This window comes from Bison bison, unplaced genomic scaffold, assembly GCF_000754665.1.
Source record: "Bison bison bison isolate TAMUID 2011002044 unplaced genomic scaffold, Bison_UMD1.0 scf7180017864498, whole genome shotgun sequence".
Taxonomy (NCBI): domain Eukaryota; kingdom Metazoa; phylum Chordata; class Mammalia; order Artiodactyla; family Bovidae; genus Bison; species Bison bison.
Genome location: NW_011495057.1, coordinates 1,430,931 through 1,450,729, shown reverse-complemented (window position 1 = coordinate 1,450,729; position 19,799 = coordinate 1,430,931). Strand labels below are relative to the sequence as shown.

Here is a 19,799-nt window from a genome sequence, read left to right as displayed (position 1 = left end):
CAGAAACCATGTTGATCTAACCCAGACATAGAGCACCTTGCTCGGTACCGCACCTATTGGTGTGCAGAATTTCATTAAGTGCTGTCAAAGGGCTGGGACACATTGGATTAGAAGAGTCCCCAGAAAAATCTGAGCGGGGCATGAGGTAGGGACTTAGGTTAGTTGATCAAAGAAGTCTCCCCCGCCCACCACACCTGACAGGAGGGGTTCAGAAAAAGCAATGCCTTCCCCGTGCAGAGGGGTGGGGAACTTAGCCATGCACAGGCTTGGAAGAGTCTCAGTCCAGCCCGCGCTTGGGGCCAAAGCAAGTACAAAGAGACAGCAAACTGTTGGGGAATCCACATGCAAGAGGGTGGGCAGTTGTCCTCTGTGAGCCCTGAAGAGAAAACAGGATACTTTACCGACTCTGGGTGGACAGAAAAGATTCAGTGAATGGATGATATTGAAAGGCGTGCCCCCACGGAGGTCCGAGAGAACAACTTACCTTTTTTTTTTTTCTGAGAAAACAGATGGCCGTGGGCTAGATGAATCTTGAACAAGGTCAATAAACAGGGGGTGAAATTGGGTCATCGCATTTTTTTTTGCACCTGCAGTCGGAGAGCATGGAAGACCAACTGCATGCATGCACTAGCATGGGGGACCCAGACCGAATGTTAATAAACTAGGAAGGTGGACACGTCCCTTAGCTTAGCCTTAACGTTGTCATGAAGTCGCGTGACACTTGTGCAAAACTCTAGCAAACGGCAGGCCTCTGAGCCGCCTGCACGGGGTAGGGGTGGGGGGTCCTAGAAAACGGAGCGAAGGTCTGTCCATTGCTAACCTTTAGTCGTGCCACAAAGTGGGCTGCCACGCTGAGTTCAGAGGTGGGGTTCCCCAGGACCACCTCGAAGCGGTACTGGAGCCCCAGCTTGTCGCGCACCTCCTGCAGCCGCTCCTTGGCCAGCATCGCCAGCTGCACAGAGGGCACCCGGAGGATGAGCATGTGTCCACGCCCACTGCGGTTCTTCCCCGGGCAGCTGAGGAGGTCGTCCATGATGTTGAGGGTCTCTGGTGTGCTGTGGTCACGCAGGGACGCCACGGTGGTCAGAGCCATCAGAGCCTCCGAGTACTGCTGGATGAGGAGGTAGCAGCGAACCACCATGCTATGCAGCCTCGGGTACCTTCAACAGAACACAGGGGCGCTAGCGTGGGGGCCGTGGGGCCTGGGATCGCAAGGGCTGTGTGGTAGGAATGGAGACCCAGCAGGGTGGGAAGCGGATAGTGGTGGGTGGTGGGCTTGAGCTCAAGAATGACCTGGATTTGAGTCAGTTCTTATAAGGTGGATGAACCTAGAGCCTATTATACAGAGTGAAGTCAGAAAGAGAAAAACAAATATCGGATATTAACACATATATATGGAACCTAGAAAGATGGTACCGATGAACCTATTCGCAGGGCAGCAGTGGAGATGCAGACATAGAGAACAGACTATGGACACGGGTCGGGGAGAGGAAAGAGAAGGCGGGACGGATGGAGAGAGTAGCATGGAAGCATATACACTACCGTTTGTAAAATAGCCAGAGGAAATTTGCTCTATGACTCAGGGAACTCAAACTGAGGTTTGGTAACAACCCAGAGGGGTAGGATGGGATGGCAGGTAGGAGGGAGATTCAAGAGGGAGGAGACATATGGCTGATTCATGGTGATATATGGCAGAAACCAAAGCAATATTGTAAAGCAACTATCCTTCAATTAAAAATAAATAAATTTGTTAAAAAAGAATGAACTTGGAGACCTCCTGTAGAGCGCAGGGACCTCAGCTCGATGTTCTGTGGCAGCCTGGATGGGAGGGGAGTTTGGGGGAGAATGGATACATGCATATGTATGGCTCAGTCCCTTCCTGTTCACCCAAAACTATCAGAACATTGTTAATTGGCTATACCCCAACACAAAATTAAAGCTTTTAAAAAAGAATGACCTTGGAGCCCACATCACTAGAAGGAAAAGCTGAGCTCACAACACCTTCTGGGATAGGTACCTTGAGTTCAAGAGGCTTAGGGACAGTCTAGGGATCCTAGCTTCTCCCAGAGTGGTCTCTAAATCAGCAGCATCACCACCGGGGAGCTTGTCAGATGTGCCAAACCCTCCTACCCCATGTGCACTGAATCAGAAACAGCCTGGACAAGGTCCCCGGGTGATCTGTACCACACTGTATCTTGAGAAGCACTGGTCCGCTCAGACTATCCACAGAGTCGTAAAGGATCATCCCCAGACTCTAAGCTCTTGCTGCTGTCCTGGGGTTAGAATGCTTGGTAGCTTATTTCTCTGATACTTAAAATTATAGTTGAGGAAACCGATACATTAATGTAATGTCTGTTAAGTATAAGGAGTAAAAAGAGTAATTATTATGGCTAATTTGAGGTCAGCTCCCTTGTAGCAATAACGATTGTTGTTGTTCAGTCGCTAAGTCGTGTCCGAGTCTTTCCAACCCCAGGGACTGTAGCACATCAGGCTTTCCTGTCCTTCACCATCTCCTAGAATTTGCTCAAACTCCTGTCCATTGAGTCAGGGCAATAACAGTATCTTCTCATAAAAATGGAGGAAGCTTGGAGCCAGCTGGAGAAATAGCATCCCCTAGTGGTGTGGTCTCCCATCCACCTGGGCGAAAGGAGCCCCGGGAAATAAACAGCAGGGGTGTCCTTGACTCACCCCAGCATTCCCTGCTCACCACCTTCCACTGGACCAACTCGGCTGGTTTTTTTTTTTTTTTTTACAATTACAGAGCAAGCAGAAAATAAACCTCTCATTTATGTGCTATTCCTCATAAGACCCGGCCAGAAGACAGACGGAATACACACGGGTAAAGAGGACCCACTTGCAGGCCTGAAGAGGTGCTGGTCAAGAAAGCAGGCCTGGGGAAAGCAAGGCCTGGACCGGAGCTTGGCTGGGCCTCCCGTGGAGCCCGCAGAAGGAAGGCGGGTCTATGAACTTGCTTCCTGGATGCCCGCTGGTGGCACAGGCAGCCTCCTAGCAGCTGGGTAGACCAGAGGGCAATTTCACCTTTGCTCCACTTTATAATTCTATTTAAAGTGAAACAGTCATCACCAGCCTTGCACAGGAAAGCCCAGGGTCAAATACCAGTTCAGGTCAGCAAATGGCTAACTGTGGTTTTGAAGTACTTAGAGCTGGAAAAGACCATGGATTGATTCCCTGGGTTCTGATTCACTTTCTCATGGAAGGATGCTGATTTAAAGACTGGGAGAAATTCAGCTACTTGCCTAAGATCATCCAGTCAGTGAGACAAGAGTGTGGATTTTATTCAGTTCTTTGACAATGTCTTCTCAAGTGGTACAGATTTAGTAGACTGGGGAAAAGTAAAGAACTCCTTTAGTTCCATCGGTCCTCCTGAACCACTCCATTCAAGTGTTCAGTAAATCATAGCCATTATGAGCCTGGGGGACCTGGGCTGGAGGAAGTGAGCACAGATGATCCAAGTTTAAGGCTTACTGTTTTTTTTTTTGCTGCGGCATGTAAGAAAACCAAAGTTAGATCAAAGGGTAACTTTGATATGAAAAGTGAAAGTGTTAGTTGCTCAGCTGTGTCTGACTCTTTGTGACCCCATGGACTGTGGCCCACCAGACTCCTCTGTCCATGGAATTCTTCAAGTAGGAATACTGGAGTGGGTTGCCAATCCCCTTTCCAGGGGATTTTCCCAACCCAGGGAATGAACTCAGGTCTCCCGCATTGCAGGCAGATTCTTTACTATCTGACATGCAGGCATTTAAATTTTACACTGAAAGAGCTATGAATTTAGAAGTGAATAGTTTTCCCAATTTTTTTTTTGTATTCAATTATAATCATAGTTTTTTAAGGATTACAAAAGTTGTATAGGAGCTGATGGGACTGTCCATTAAAATATGAGTTATAAAACTCCAAGATGTTACTTAAAGAAAAGATAGGTTCCAAGCTGGTGGATAGAACAGGAGGTTGGGGAACACTTAGAAGGGAGACTCATGAGGTGGTTTTAGAAATCTCAGATCACAGGTGCCACGAGGGGATTAACATCACAGTGTCTGTTATGTCTTCTCAAACCCAACAGCTGCGAAAGTACAAAATCCCACTGCACGCCTGTTCCTTTTCCTGACACCGCCCAATAACTTGCTGGGTAGGACGTTTCTCCCTGATCATCTTTATTTCTTTTTCTTAGCAATCTTATAGGGCAGCTTTTAAATAGATGGGTTGTGATCGATAAGAGACAGTGTTAAGAACTAGAGCTACTAAAAATAAGAATGTATCTCATCGAAGAGTGCCTTACTGCCCCATCACTGGGTGATCAGACAGAATATTGTAGTGGAGGACAGGGAGGAACCTCTACTAGGTTAAATTCTTTTATTTTTTTTGGCCATGCCCAGCTTGAGGGATCTCAGTTCCCCGACCACAGATCGAATCACGGTCCTAACCACTGGACTGCTGTGGAATTCCCTATTAGGTTAAATTCTTATGCCTCTTTTTTTGAGTCTGTAGTTCAAGATCAGAGAGGGGGAAAACAAATGAACAAACAAAACAGAAAATCCCTTTGCTCTTCCAGCGTTTGACCTGAAATTGAGGAAGAAAAAGGAGACAGAGTCGTAAGACTTTACCCCAAAGTCGGGGACTGGAGGAGGGCCACTTGGAACTGAGCTCAAACAATCTGATTATTCTTTAGTGTTCTCCAGTTTACACTTCAAGTCTCTCATAGTAAAGTTTCATTTCTTTACTGAGGGTGATTGCCTGTGGTAGACAAGAGGAGAAAAGTGTGGGGTGCATGGTGGGGAGGGGGAGGCCAGACCCCAGAGGAATGGCTTCTAATAAGCCAGTCCCTCTCTGCCCGCATCATCTCTGGGTGAAGCTGTGAACCTGCCTGGGAGATGATTCAGAGCACGGAAGGTGGTTATCCTTCCCACTCGGGGTCACTGGATTCCTTTGCTGGTCCTGGATGATGACAGAAAACCCAGCTGAGTGGAAGGTCATGTCAGGACAGGCTGTTTTTATTCTGCTCTTGAGTGTCATTTGCATAGCCTGGGCTCCACCAACATTCCCTGTGACTCTGACAGAAAGACGTTTGGCATGTTCAGACAAACAAGAACAGCTAAAGACAAGGCTGAAGGTCCTTATTTACCTCTCCAAGAGCGTGTTCACCATTTTTTCAAATGTCTCGTCACATCTCAGAAGGGGGCTTGTGATTCCCCACTGCAGAGATTTACTGTACTCATTCAGGCCGAAGTACAGCTTCTCCTCACAGCTCACGTCCTCCTGGTTCAAAACACAGAGCAAAGCCCAGTGAGGGCAGGGCACAAGGTGTCTGATTTTCAGGGGCGGGCGGCGGGGCGGGGGGGGGGGGACCTGTAACAGGTTATTGCCTGAAAATTAGAAAAAATTGTGAATAAGCAAGTGGGACTATATCAAACTAAAAAGCTTCTGCACAGCAAAGGAAACAAAATGAAGAGGCAACCTACTGAACGGCAAAAAATACTTGCAAACCATTTACCTGATGAGGGGTTAATAGCCAGTATCTATAAAGAGCTCGTATAACTCAACAGCAATCCCCCCAATCCAATTAAAAAGTGAGAAGATCTGAATAAAATGTTTTCATTTTTTTTTTCTTCTCTTTATTTTTTCTTAGCAAAATGATAGGGACAGCTTGTTACATAGATGACTTAGAACCACCTGGAGCTAGCAGGGTTTGAAGAACTAGAGCTACTGGGCTCCCCCAGCATCACAAATTATAAGTGACATGATTAAAAAAAAAAAAAGTGACATGATTTACTGAATTCTTGTATCTTTGGGGAAAATGTTCCTCTGCTTAAAAAAAAAAATCTCCGCTCCCGGAGCCCTGGCCTCTCAGTGACCCTGAGCTTAGCACTCCCTGTCTTTGCGCTGCCATCTCTGCTTTTGCTCCAGCCCAACCCTCTGCTCTGTGGACGCTGTTCCCTGGAAGGTCACCAAGGACTCTTGAGGCCAAACCCTCAGTCCTTGGCCTCGCTGCCCTCTCCGCCATTCTCTTCATTATTTTCTTCCATGATTTTATCTACCAGCTGCTTCGGTCAGTGATCAGCATTCCTGAAAAAATATTCCAAAGCCTCAGCATAAAGTCCCCGTTCCTCCCCCAGCTCTGTGTTTGCCACGGCACACTTGCCTGGCCTCCACTCAGTTCACATCTGTCTTGTCTGCCCTCCACACACAGGTCTGCTGCCCTTCTGTCTTCTCTTTTCCCACTAAAGGCATCACCTTAAAAATATCTCTGCTTTTCCCCTCTTCCTCAAAAAACAAATCCTAGAAAAGTTACCATTTCTTCCATCCTCTTTATTGCCAGCACCTCTATTCTGATTGAGGTACTCGTTCATTCGAGCCTGAATTATCAGAGAAGCCAGATGACTCACCCCCACCTTTCTAATCTCTTTGACTTGACCTCTTATAGTTAATAAATTGCCTTAAAATGTAGCCTCTTAGTATCCACTAAAGCTGGACTCTGCACTCAGCAATTTCACTCCCAGATACATACCCAACAAAAGTGTACACAGATGTCTACTAAAAGGCATGAGCTAGAATGCTCAAAGCAGCAACTGAAATCAGTGAATAGGATGAATAAATCAACTGTGGTGAGTCACCCAGCGTAACCTATATACAACCGAAAGAACGAGTGTTTCACGACTCATGTAAAATATAAAAGAATCTCACAATGTTGAGCAAAAGAAGTTATATATATCAGAGTGCCTACTGCACGTCTGCCTCACTTTAGTCGTGTCCAACTCTTCGTAACCCCATGGACTGCAGCCCACCAGGCTTCTCTGTCCATGGGATGCTCCAGGTAAGAATACTGGAGTGGACTGCCATTTCCTCTTCCAGGGGATCTTCCCAACCTGGGGAGCAATCCCGAATCTCTTCCGTCTCCTGCATTGGCAGGCAGGTTCTTTACCACTAGCGTCGCCTGGAAAGCCCGTGCCTATCGCACAATTCCATTTATATAACATTCAAAATGAGGCAAACCAAGCCAGAAGAGTGCCTCCCTCTGGCGACAGAGTGCCTGGCCTCTGGAGGGAAGCTCATGTTCTAGTTTTTCATCTGGGTGCTAGTTCCACGGGTATGTTCAGTTCGTGAAAATTCACAGAGCTGAACATTAACATTGAATAATTGTGAATTGTGAGTGATTGTGAATAATTGTGAACCTAAAAATATAAGAATTATGCATATTCTGGGGGTTCCCTGGTGGTCCAGTGGTTAGGAATCAGCACCTTCACTGCAATGGCCTGGGTTCAATCCTTGATCTGGGAACTAAGATCCTGCAAACTGCGTGCACAGCCAAAAGAGAAAAAAGAGTAGGTTCTGCTGTTTCTAATAATACTGTGCCCTTGCTAAAGAATTGTTCACCGACGTGTAACAAGTGTAAGCTTTCCCAGCCTGGTCTCAAAGATTCCATAGGTGTATTTTCAGGTTTCATTTAATCCCACTAAGTATCCTCTGAAAAACACCTGGCGTTTCCTCCTCTACGGCCCTGCGCTGCTGACTGCTGTCCGCAGTGTCTGCTCTGTCCTCCCTCTCCTCCAGAGCCCACCCCGTGCGCTGTCCTCCATGTCAGCATTCCTGATGCTCTCAGACGGGCGACACTTTTCCTCCTTCAACCCACAGAGCACTTTGGTTTTTTTGCAGTTGTCTTATTCTACTTTGTTTTTCTTTTCTTTTTTATGTTTGTCATTTTGTTTTTACAAATAAAAATTGTATTTAGTTAAGGTGTATATGTTGGAGAAGGAAATGGCAACCCACTCCAGTATTCTTGTCTGGAGAATCCCATGGACAGAGGAGCCTAGTGGGCTACATACAGTCTCTGGGGTTGCAAAAGAATCAGACACGACTGAGTGACTGACACCCAGGGTGTATAACTTGACTTTTTTCTTTTTTAAAACTGCTGAAATATAATTGACATGAACATTACATTAGTTTCACGTGTACAACATAATAATCTGCTATTTGCATATGTGGTGAAATTATCACCACACCAAGTTTAGTTAACATCCACCCGTCACCACACACGGTTGTAATTCTTTTTTTCTTGTGGTGAGAACTTTTAAGATCTATTCTCCCAGCAATTTTCACATGGACCGTAGAGTGCTATGAACCACTGTCACCTTCCTGTACATTATTCCCCAGAACCCATTCATTTTATAACTGGATTTTGGTGCCTTTTGGCCACCTTCACCCGTTTTGTCTGCCCTCCAGCCCCCACCAACTGGCAACCACCAATCTGTTTTCTCTGTGTTCTCTGTGTGTCTCTTTTTTTTTTTTTTTTGATGTGGAGTTTTTTAAAGTCTTTATTGAATTTGTTACAGTATTGCTTCTGTTTTATGTTTTGGTTTTTTGGCCACAAGGCATTAGCTATCTGACCAGGGATGGAACCCACACGCCCTGCACTGGAAGACAGCCTTAACAACTGAACCACCAGGGAAGTCTCAGAATGAATCATTCAAAAGCACAGAACTAATCCAGGATATTGATAATTATGTCAGATCATGTTACATTTTAGGGGGACAAACTACACAGGTGGATAATTTTGTATCTGCATGATAACCTAAAGTAGAGCCCACCGAATCAAATTTATAGAGAACACTATTCACTAGCTTTTGTTGTTCTTATTGTTTAGTCACTCAGTCGTGTCTGACTCTTTACAACCTCATGGACTGTAGCCCACCAGGCTCCTCTGTCCACGGGATTCTCCAGGCAACAATACTGGAGTGGGCTGCCATTTCCTTCTCCAGGGGATTTTTCCAACCCAGGGATTAAAACCGAAGTCTCCTGCATTGGCAGGCGATTCTTTACCACTGAGTCACCTGGGAAGCCCATTCTTTAGCCTTTAGTGAATACTAATTGTAAGTATATGGAACTTTTAGAAGCTAAAGCACCCATAAGGCTTTTGGCCATGTTTTCTGATGCTGTTCTGCTCCCGAGGGGACTGGGAACACGCCTGGCAGAAGGCGGGGAAGAGACTCACTGTGCTGTCCAGCTGCATCCAGTGCACCTCGTTGCTGGTGCTGATTCGGGACTGTTGGGTCTGCAGAGTGTATGGACAGGAGGTGACCTGGAGCACCAGGAGGTTGAAAGCTTCCAGAACCTCTCTGCCGTTAATGACCCTGTCAGCCAATCCATGGCCGGGCTCGCCATGTGACAAAGAGCCCGACATGACACTGTAGAGACATTGAAAGTCACATTAACACCTCCTCATTTAAGTGACTAGATGCACAATCAGAGAGCAAAATAGAGGTCATGTCTTAGCTCTTATTTTTTTCAGTTCTTATTAACTGAGAGCAGCAGTGGAAACAACCAGCATTTGATGTGGAAGAGCAGAAATAACCCTCTTTCTTACCCCTTTCAGACAGCTTTCAGGGAATTTTTTTTTTCCTTTTTCAGTTTGTCCCTAATACGCCTTGAAGTCTAAACTCCATTATCCAAGCCAAAGATATCCAAATCTGTAGCTTGAGGTGGATCATTTTAGTTTGAAAGCCCCACCAGTGTAAGAGAGCTCTCCATCAAAAAATGATGCTTATAACTGAGCAATGATCTGTGCCCCTAGAGAGATTCCCCAAATGACAAGGAATCCTTGCTGTGTTAATACACTTTCCTTCTTCCCTTGAGGCTGCTAGACCATGCAGAGGGCTCCTCCTGCCCCCTCCCTACCACCCACACTTTTATTCAGTGTGGATATACCAGGTTTCCGTGCAGCCTCAAAACCATATGTATATATTTATAGTCAAAGAAGTAATCTCAATGCCCATGAGAATTAAACAGAGAGATTCAGTGTGAAACCCTCAGAGGTTTCAAAGATGAGGTATATAAGGTCAGTGAGCTATTTCTGCTCGTAGAACACAAGCAGTAACTGAACAGGATGTGGGCAAAATTTCTTTTCTTTACCTTTCCTACCCTCTTCTCACCCCTCTGTCCTTCTTTGCAAATCTAACAAGTTATGCAAGATCTTACTTATACCTGCCTAGGGCTCTAGACCAGATTGTGGAGTACCAAGCACATTCTAGCTTCTGAACAAGTGCTTTTGTAATTCTAACATCTCTATCATAGATCAAAAAACAAAATCCAGATGCCTAACCTCAGTGTGTCCCGAGAAAAGAAAGTCTGTGAGTGCTTGAAGATGCTAAAATTTCCCTCTCCCTACCTGGTTCGGACAAACCATGATATGTAATATGTGACAACTATTTTCCCTTAAAAAAAAAAAGTTTGCTTTTTTCAATCCATAGCAACAAAGATACCCCCTACCAGATAAGTCCTGTGATTTGATCTGACTCCATCACACCACCATACTACTCTTTCATTAAAAAGCCCATAAAGAGAATGTTCTCTGGTTTAAACTGTAAATTGTGGAAGATTCTGAAAATGCTCTCAGGTCACTGAAGTGGCATCCCTACTGCTGTTAAAGGGAAGAGGGAAGAGAGAAAGGTAAGGAGGAGGAGAAATAGCAGGAGAGGAAGGGAAAGAGGGCCCGGAAAGGGAGGGAAGGAGAAGAACCAGGGAGGAAGAACGGCGGCGACAGGAAAGCACGTGGACCTTCTGGGAGGCCGCTCACCAGCTCCTCCTTGCTGTCACCCTTTCCTTGGAGCAGCCAAGTCCCAAGGTGCTCTTAAGAGGGAATTTTAACAGGAACTTGAAATTTTGAATTTTTGAAAATTCACCCACAGTATAGTTAACATCAACATTGAAGTAGTCAGAAACATTGGGAGAGCAAGGCAAGGGCGGGAATGAGTTACCCATGAGAAGATGCCAAACGGTGGGGTCTCTGGGATTTCAAATGACCACCTTTTAAATCATTTATTACATAACCCTTACTGTTGGAGAAGAAAGATTGTATTTGCTCACTCTGAAGCAATCACCTCGTTAGTTCCACATGGGAGTTGTCATGGACTAGCACGAACAGCGTGTACGGGTTCTGCTTCACCCTTCTCATAAAAACTTCAAACTTGGTTTGTATCTCATTGTCTAGACGAACAACATATTTCTCTGCTCTCTGATAGGCTGTCCCATTTTCCTCCAGACCCAAGTCTACAAGGACACCTGCCAAGAAGAAAACAGAGATTATCTTTTTTATGTACATATCTATGAGATAAACTTTAGTGTCAACTGATTTACTGAGTACTAACCATATATAGAGAGATTTACAGAGTGGATAGCTTTCCTTTTCCATATTGCCCACCACCATTTGAGGAGGAAGTATCAGCTTTCCTTTTCTTTAGAATACCACAACTGACCTCCCATGCCACGTACAAATGACACCAGGGACCAATCCGATACATTAAGTAGAAGCTTGAATAATGAGACCTCTGTCCAGTCAAACTCTATTTCTATGTGAAGTGCTCAGCTAAAAGCTACTATAGGCCACTGCGGGGAAAAAAATGAAGCTTTGGGCTACAGCTCTCGGCCAAATTAATATAACAGTGCAAGTTTCCCTTACCCCAAATTTAGCAACATAACACATATAAGAAAAAAGGAAAATAAAATGTAATGTCCAAAGATACCACAGGCAGATCATGAGCTTTTTTAAGGTGGTATTTTACTCATTTTATACAGTGCCAGTGTTGCACAGTATACAAAGTATGCTGCTGCTGCTGCTAAGTCGCTTCAGTCGTGTCCGACTCTGTGCGACCCCAGAGACGGCAGCCCACCAGGCTCCCCCGTCCCTGGGATTCTCCAGGCAAGAACCCTGGAGTGGGTTGCCATTTCCTTCTCCAATGCGTGAAAGTGAAAAGTGCAAGTGAAGTCGCTCAGTCGTGTTCAACTCTTAGCAACCCCATGGACTGCAGCCTCCCAGGCTCCTCCGTCCATGGATTTTCCAGGCAAGAGTACTGGAGTGGGGTGCCATTGCCTTCTCCGATACAAAGTATGGGAAGACCTCAATGAAAGTGGGATTATGTGCCAAATCAAAAGAATGAACTGAATTACTCAAGAAAACTACCTTTTCAAAATGTTAGAAACTGTACAACTTTAAAACTGTGTCATTATCTCTGTCTATAGTAAAATTACTTCTACATACAAACATCTAAAATAGGTCTAGGCGCAAGAAGCTGTTATAATTAAAACACCAAATCCTCCTTTAAAATGAATAGACAAAGTGGTAATTATGTGAGGTGAAGGATGTATTTACTAACCTTACCATGGTGAACGTTTCACAATATATACATGCATTAAAACATCACATTGTATACCTTAAACTTACAAATTTGTTCTTTATGGCTCAATACAGCTGGGAAAAATACTGCCCCCAAACAAGAGTGCACAGCACTCCGTCGCCCACCCCCAGACACTCAGCCCTCTGAGAGGAGGACCTTGTGACTCAAGCCTATGACCCTCTGAGGAGGAACCAGAAGACTGATTTGGGGTTAGATATGTCACATTTGGGGGTTAGATATGATCTTCCAAGCATATTCATTTAACATCCAATATCAACCACATCCATCAGTCCCAACTGTGTGGAAAAAAGTTTTAAATTAAGAAAGATAAACAAGCGAAATGAAGAACTTTTACAAATTATGTTGACTTAGTTTCATTAATCAATTTTTTTCATATAAAACCAGCTCAATTAACAACTACATACACTTAGCATCTAGATGCCATAATATTAACAGCTCTAAATGGTATAAAGGAAAGTAAGAAAAATGTTTTACAATATGAAACATTCACTATACTGGAAAAGGTAAACAGAAAGGTAATTTTGCTTTCAAACTTTTTTCATTAGTCAAAGATTTTGAAACTTTTTTCTAACTTTTTTCTTTACTCAGAGATTGTTTTCAATTTCCACCCAAATGTAGTCAAAAGCTGTTGTGACTATTTCCAAAAGCCATCAATCAGATATTTAATTTGGCAGGTAGCCTGATTTCTTGGAAAGTGAATTGCTTATAAAGTGTATTTAACATTCAGTAGAGGTTTATTCAACATCTATTATGTATCAGGTATGTCAGGTACTGTGCTAGGCTTGGGGATACACAGGAGGGCAGGACAAAGATCTTAATCTCATGGATCTTATGATGGAGAAGACGGATATTTTTGACAAGTATATGATGAGAGACAAAGCCCTTTGAAGGGAGGAGCTGAGCAGAGGCACAGAGAAAGGACCTACTTAATCTTTGGGGGCTTCTGTTTCCTTTTTGTAAAAATGCGGAGAGTAGAGCCAGCTGAAAATTAGCCTGTATTTCCTAAATTTATCCTTAGGAAACAAGCAGTGCAAGTTAAAAATCTCTAAATATGAAAATGTGATAAATAATTCACGAAAAGGAAAAATATATTTTGTGGATAACTGAGCTGATCACATTTCAAAACAAATGAAATGAAGACCAATTGTGTATGACTTTTTCACATCAGGTCCATACACGCCCTTAACGGAAAGTAAAGTTCCACACATTTCCGAGGTCGTTCTCTTAGACATAACACGGTGTGTTAGCCTGTGCAGCCAGCTGGCTCTGCAGTGGTGTGTCTGGGTGGAAGGAGGCACATCAGATGTTCTTGATTGTTTTAGCTCTAACTGGACATTTTTAGTAGATCATCCTTACCTTTAAATTTTGTTTTAGACTTGCTTTTAGTGTTAAGTTTTGTTTCTTTCCTGGTTATGAAAGTGATAGATACTCATCTTGGGAAAACTGGAAAGTATAGAGATATATTAAAAAAGAAGAAAAAAATCATCCATGATTCTTTAACTTGAAATAAGAACTGCAAACATTTTTGTGCATTTCTTCCTGTTTTTTTAAAATGGATATTCTTCTACCTAGCTCATATTTTGCAATTGTATATCCTGACCTTTTTCACCTATAACTGCAAAGTGAGAAATAAAACCATCTACAACCAGTCTAATGATACACTATCCTTTCATAGAACCTGGTGGTCTTACACCATGTATATTAATTAAAATGTAAACAGAATATAATTTAATATTCCAGTCTAATTCCTTTCTCCCTTCACAGCTTCTCCTTAGTCAATGTAAAACAAAAATGGGTATGGTCTCTTCCTTCAGAGGGCCTCTTTCAAGAGGTGTTAATGGCACTATTACAGGCATTTTATTTCAACTCAATAAAAGTTTCTTGTGCATCTACTATATTTAGAAATAAATGGAACAATCAATTACTCAAAAACAAAAGAGAAAGAAACAAAACTATCATTCTTTACTAATAATATATTTTGGTAGCAAACACAAAATCATCCACAGATAAATTAATTAATAAGAATTTAGTTAAGTTGATGGATTCAAAATCAATTTATAAAAATTAGTTGGATTTCTATATACCAAAAACAAACAGGAAATGTATTTTTAAAAAACCATTTTCAATGATGTCAAAAAAATACTGTTTAGGAATAAATCTTATAAAATATATGTAAAACCTTTGTGGAGAAAATGAAACTATTAATGACATTGCTGCTGCTGCTGCTGCTAAGTCGCTTCAGTCGTGTCCGACTCTGTGCAACCCCATAGACGGCAGCCCACCAGGCTCCCCCATCCCTGGGATTCTCCAGGCAAGAACCCTGGAGTGGGTTGCCATTTCCTTCTCCAATGCATGAAAGTGAAAAGTGAAAGTGAAGTTGCTCAGTCGTGTCCGACTCTTCGCAACCCCATGGACTGCAGCCTATCAGGCTCCTCCATCCATGGGATTTTCTAGGCAAAAGTACTGGAGTGGGGTGCCATTGCCTTCTCTGATTAATGACATTAAAGAAAACTTAAATAGAACTATATCATAAAATATAGTTAAAATTATTTTTAAAATGTATATGGCAGAGCAAAAAAACAAGAATAGTCAAGGCAGCTCTGAAGTAGAAAAGGTGGGAGAGATCTATCTACCCAGAGACCAAGAATTATCAGCTGTATTATTTTGTATACAAAATTATTATGTATTTGCCCCATGTTTTGGCATGGGGCAAACCCTGAAAACAGACCCCCATGCATGTAAAAACCTGATTTATGATAAAGCTTGCAATGTACATCAATGGTAAGGAATGGACTCTTTAATAACCAGCACTGAAGAAAACAGAATATTGGCTCTTACCTTACTTGATATTTAAAAAAAAAGAAATTTAGGTGGATTAAATGTGAAAGACAAAACTCTAAAACTTTTATGAGACAATGAAGGAGAATAAGTGTGTGACCTCATAAAGGATTTCTGAAACACAAAAGGCCAAAGGATAGATAAACTTTAAGATTCAGGTAAGTTCATTCATCAAAGATATTATAAACAAAAATATGAGCCTTCCAAATCTTTAACTAGTATTTCTAAAAAGGATTAGTATTCAGAATAGAGAAATTGCTCCTATAAATCCAAGAAGGGCAAAAAAACTTGAGCAGGCATTTCCTAGAAGAAACCCAAATGGCCAATAAACATCTGAAAAGATGTTCAATCTCATTAATAAAAAGGGAAATACAAATAAGAAGCATATAAAATGGAAGCATATCAAATTAATAAAAATTTTTAACAAACAAGATAATTGTAAGGAAGAAGTAGATGAAAGACAGACTTATGTATGTTAGCATTTCTGCAAAGCAAATTCAAGAAGGATAAACCAGAAACTAAAGAGATTGGTTACCAGTAGGAGAGTGGATGGGAAAGCGGTGTAAAGAAGTGAGAATGAGAATGGGTAAGTATGAGGAGGGAAGGGACGCTTCTCTGAATGTACCACCTTGTGTAACTTTGGCTCTTAAAACCACAGAAAAAAGTTAATCAAGAATGGAATGGGGGATGGGAGAGTGGAGTCAGAAAGGAGGAGAGGCAGGCAACAGGGAATCCAAATGGTAACAAATGAAACCGAACATCACCATCCTGAAAAGGTGAGCATGAGAAGAGCAAGTCTAAGTAAAACAAATCAGTGTGGATTGGCAATTGCATACCTTCTAGAAAAAAATCAAAGAAGTGAATATGTACATTGTAGATAACAAGAACTAGGTTCCCCTGTCAGAGAAAGAAGTCACAAATAAAGACACAAGAAGGACTAAAAGGAACCTTGCTTCACTCTGTATGATAGACCCCAGGTCCATCCACATCTCTACAAATGACCCAATTTTGTGCCTCTTTATGACTGTGTAATATTCCATTGTATATGGGAGGGAGATCCAAGAGGGAGAGGATATATATATATATAGCTGATTCACTTCTTTGTACGGCTGAAACTAACACAACATTGTAAAGCAATTATACTCCAATAAAAATATAAAAAGCATCTTGCAGTGTTCATATGGAATTGGCAAGATCAGTATATAGATATAGAAATAAAGAGGTATCTGAGTCTATATATAGGGCTTCCCAGGTGGCGCTAGTGGTAAAGAACCTGCCTGTCAATGCAGAAGACCCAAGAGGCGAGGGTTCAATCTCTGGGTGGGGAAGATGCCCTGGAGAAGGAAATGGCACCCCACTCCAGTATTCTTGCCTAGAAAATCCCACAGACAGAGGAGCCTGGGGGCTATATATATGCCTAGCTTAATATACATACATATATTTTCTACCTCTGTGTGCTGAGCAATTACATACCAGTAACAATAAATACAGTTCCAGTTTCTCTTCATATTACTTGCTATCCTCTCTGTTTTTGCTTATCGCACTCTTAGTGGGTGTGAACTAGTATTTATTCATTGTGGTTTTGATTTTCATTTCTCCAACTGCCTAACGGTGTTGAGCATCTTTCCATGTGCTCATTGGCCATATGGATATCTTCTTTGGATATTTGCCCATTCAGATCCTTTACCCATATCTTAATTAGGCTATTTGTCTTTTCATCATTGAGTTATAACAGGTCTTTAAATAGTATAAGTCCCTATCACAAATATGATTTGCAAATAATTTCTCCCATTTTGTGAGTTCTCTTCATTTTCTTGATGGTACCCTTTGAAGCACAAATACTGTTAAATTTTTTTTAAATTATGTACTTATTTAGGCTGCACCAGGTCTTGGTGGCAGGACTCGGGAGTTTCTATCTTGGTTGCTGCATACGGGATCTCTTCTTCTGTTGTAGTTGTTGCACCCTGTGGGATCTTTAGTTGCAACATGAGAACTTAATTGTGGCATGAAGGATCTAGTTCCCTGACCAGGGATTGAACCCAATCCCCTGCATTGGCAAAGAGAGTCTTAGCCACTGGACCACCAAAGAGGTCCCCAAAGGTTTTTAATTTTGATGGTGAAAGTGAAAGTTGCTCAGTCATGTTCAATTCTTTGCAAGTCCATGGACTATGCAGTCCATGGAATTCTCCAGGCCAGAACACTGGAGTGGGTAGCCATTCCCTTCTCCAGGGGACCTTCGCAACCCAGGGATCTAACCGTGTCCCGTCCATCTGTCTGTTGTTGCTGGTAGCGGCAGTGGTGATGGTGTTCTTGGAGTCTTATCTGAGAAATCATTGTTTGATCCAAAGTGATGAAGGTTTACACCCATGTTTTCTCCTAAGAATTTTGTTGTTTTAGGTCTTACATTTAGGTCTTTGATCCATTTTATTGCTTTTTGTTTGTGAGGTAAAGGTCCAACTTCATTCTTTTGCACGTGGATATCCAGTTGCCCAGCACTATTTGTCAAAAAGATTACTTTCCCCATTGAATGGTTTTGGCCACCTTGTAAAAGTTCAGTTGACCATAGATAGGAAGAGTTCTTTCTGGACTCTCTCCACTCTACCCATTGACTTATATGTCTATCTTTATGCCAGTACCACAATGTCTAAACACTATAGCTTTGGATTAAGTTTTAACATGGGCCAGTCAGTCTTCCAACTTTGTTCTTCTTTTTAAATATTGTTTTGGGTATTCTGGGTCCCTTGAATTTCCACATGAAATTTAGAATCAGCTGGTTAATTTATGCAAAAAAGTCAGCTGGCATTTTGATAGGGAATGCATCGAATCTGTAGAACAATTTGGGGAATAATGTCATTCTTAAAAATATTAATGGGACTTCCCTGGTGGTAGAGTAGATAGGAACCATCTGCCAATGTAGGGGATATGGGTTCAATACCTGGGGGTCTGGAAAGATTCCACGTGCTGCAGAGCACGTGCCCATGTGCCACATGTGGCATAAAACCCATGTGCCACAACTACTGAGCCAGCAGCCCCAGAGCCTGTGCTGTGAAACCAGAGAAGCCACTGCAATGAGAGGTTCACGTTCCACACGAAGATTAGCCCTTGCTCACCGAAACTAGAGAAAGCCCACATGGCAACAAAGACCCCGCGCAACCAAAAACAAATAAACAATAAAAAAATTAATGTCTTCCAATTCATGAACATACAATGTCTTCCCACTTATTTAGGTCTTTTAAATTTTCTTTCAACAGTATTTTCTGGTTTTAAGAGGATAAGTTTCACACTTCTTTCATCAAATATACTCCTAAGTGTTTTATTCTTTTTGATGCTATAATAAATGGAATTCTTTTAAATGTCAGTTTTGGATTTCTTGCGATGTTTCTGTAACTTTTTTTGCAGTATTTTAAAATTAAAAATAAAACTTAAAAAGAAGCACAACCATATAAAATATTTGCAACTGAGACACACTGCTGGTGGGAATGTAAAATATAACCAATCACCTTGGGAAAAAAAATGTAGCATTATTTTAGTAAGGTTGATAAGCATACACAATCTATGCCCCAACAATTCTACTCCGAGAAACTGTGTACCTGTGTACCAGCACTGCTTGAAATAAAATAGAAACAACTTAAATGTCTATCAGTAGCAGAAATGAATTTCTTAAAATGTGTGTTCATATAATGGAATACTAAAAAGCAGCAAAATTAGTAAATTACAGTTACACACGACAACAGGATTAATCACAGAAACATATGTTGAGTATAAAAAGGAAATTACAGACAAATGCACTTAGAGAAAGGATTAAAGGATACAAAATTATACAATACACTATTTAGGAGTTTTGTACCATGGCAAAACTATAAATGAAACAAGGGAATAATAAACACAAAACTCAGCATAATGGTTACCTTTCAAAGAAGATGAATGTTAGCATGGAGCAGGGAACAAGAGTAACATATTTTGATGGGAACGTGGTGTGTTCCCTATATTGTAATTTTTAATATCTCTTACAAAATTTATAAATTTGATCTGTTCAATATTTAAAATTTCTTAAAAGGGGGAAAATAAATATATACCCCTGTTTTAGAAATTCTTAGAAGACATTAATAGCCATACAAAATCTATTTGATGGATATATCATCAAAATACTGTAACTATTTTCCCATCACTTTCTACTTTGACTACTATAGAAAAGTTGAAAGACTAGTGCAAGAAATACCTATATACCTTTCAATGAGTTCCACTAATTGTTAATATTTTGCTATATTTGCTTTTTCTCTTCATTTTTATCCATTGTTGTTATTCTTGCTGAAAAATTTGGAAGTTAAGTCACATGTAATATTCAACCCTATATACCTCAATGTGTACTTCTTAAAAGCAATGGCATTCTCCTACATAACTAAACTATCATTATCATGTCCAAAGAACTGAACTAACATTGATATAATACTCTCTAGTACACAGGTTAGATTTGTATTTTTTTAATGAATTTTAATTGTAGTATAGTCATGGAATCCAGTCCCATCACTTCATGGCAAATAGATGGGGAAACAGTGGCAGACTATTTTTTTGGGCTCCAGAATCACTGCAGATGGTGACTGCAGCCATGAAATTAAAGGACGCTTACTCCTTGGAAGGAAAATTATGACCAACCTAGACAGCATATTAAAAAGCAGAGACATTACTTTGCCAACAAAGGTCTGTCTAGTCAAAGCTATGGTTTTTCCAGTGGTCATGTATGGATGGGAGAGTTGGACTATA

The 19,799-nt window shown here is 41.7% G+C and overlaps 1 protein-coding gene across 1 annotated transcript in view; it reads right to left on the bottom strand.

Annotated features, from left to right (window-relative positions):
* GREB1L (growth regulation by estrogen in breast cancer-like) overlaps nt 1-19,799 on the bottom strand; it is a 225,419-nt gene that overhangs the window by 28,426 nt on the left and 177,194 nt on the right. The window contains exons 16-19 of the mRNA XM_010828983.1: nt 10,887-11,067; nt 9,002-9,194; nt 5,138-5,271; nt 821-1,160 (exon numbers count right to left, since the gene is read on the bottom strand). Of these exons, the coding sequence (XP_010827285.1) occupies nt 821-1,160; nt 5,138-5,271; nt 9,002-9,194; nt 10,887-11,067 (848 nt within the window). The remainder of the gene's footprint in view (nt 1-820; nt 1,161-5,137; nt 5,272-9,001; nt 9,195-10,886; nt 11,068-19,799) is intronic.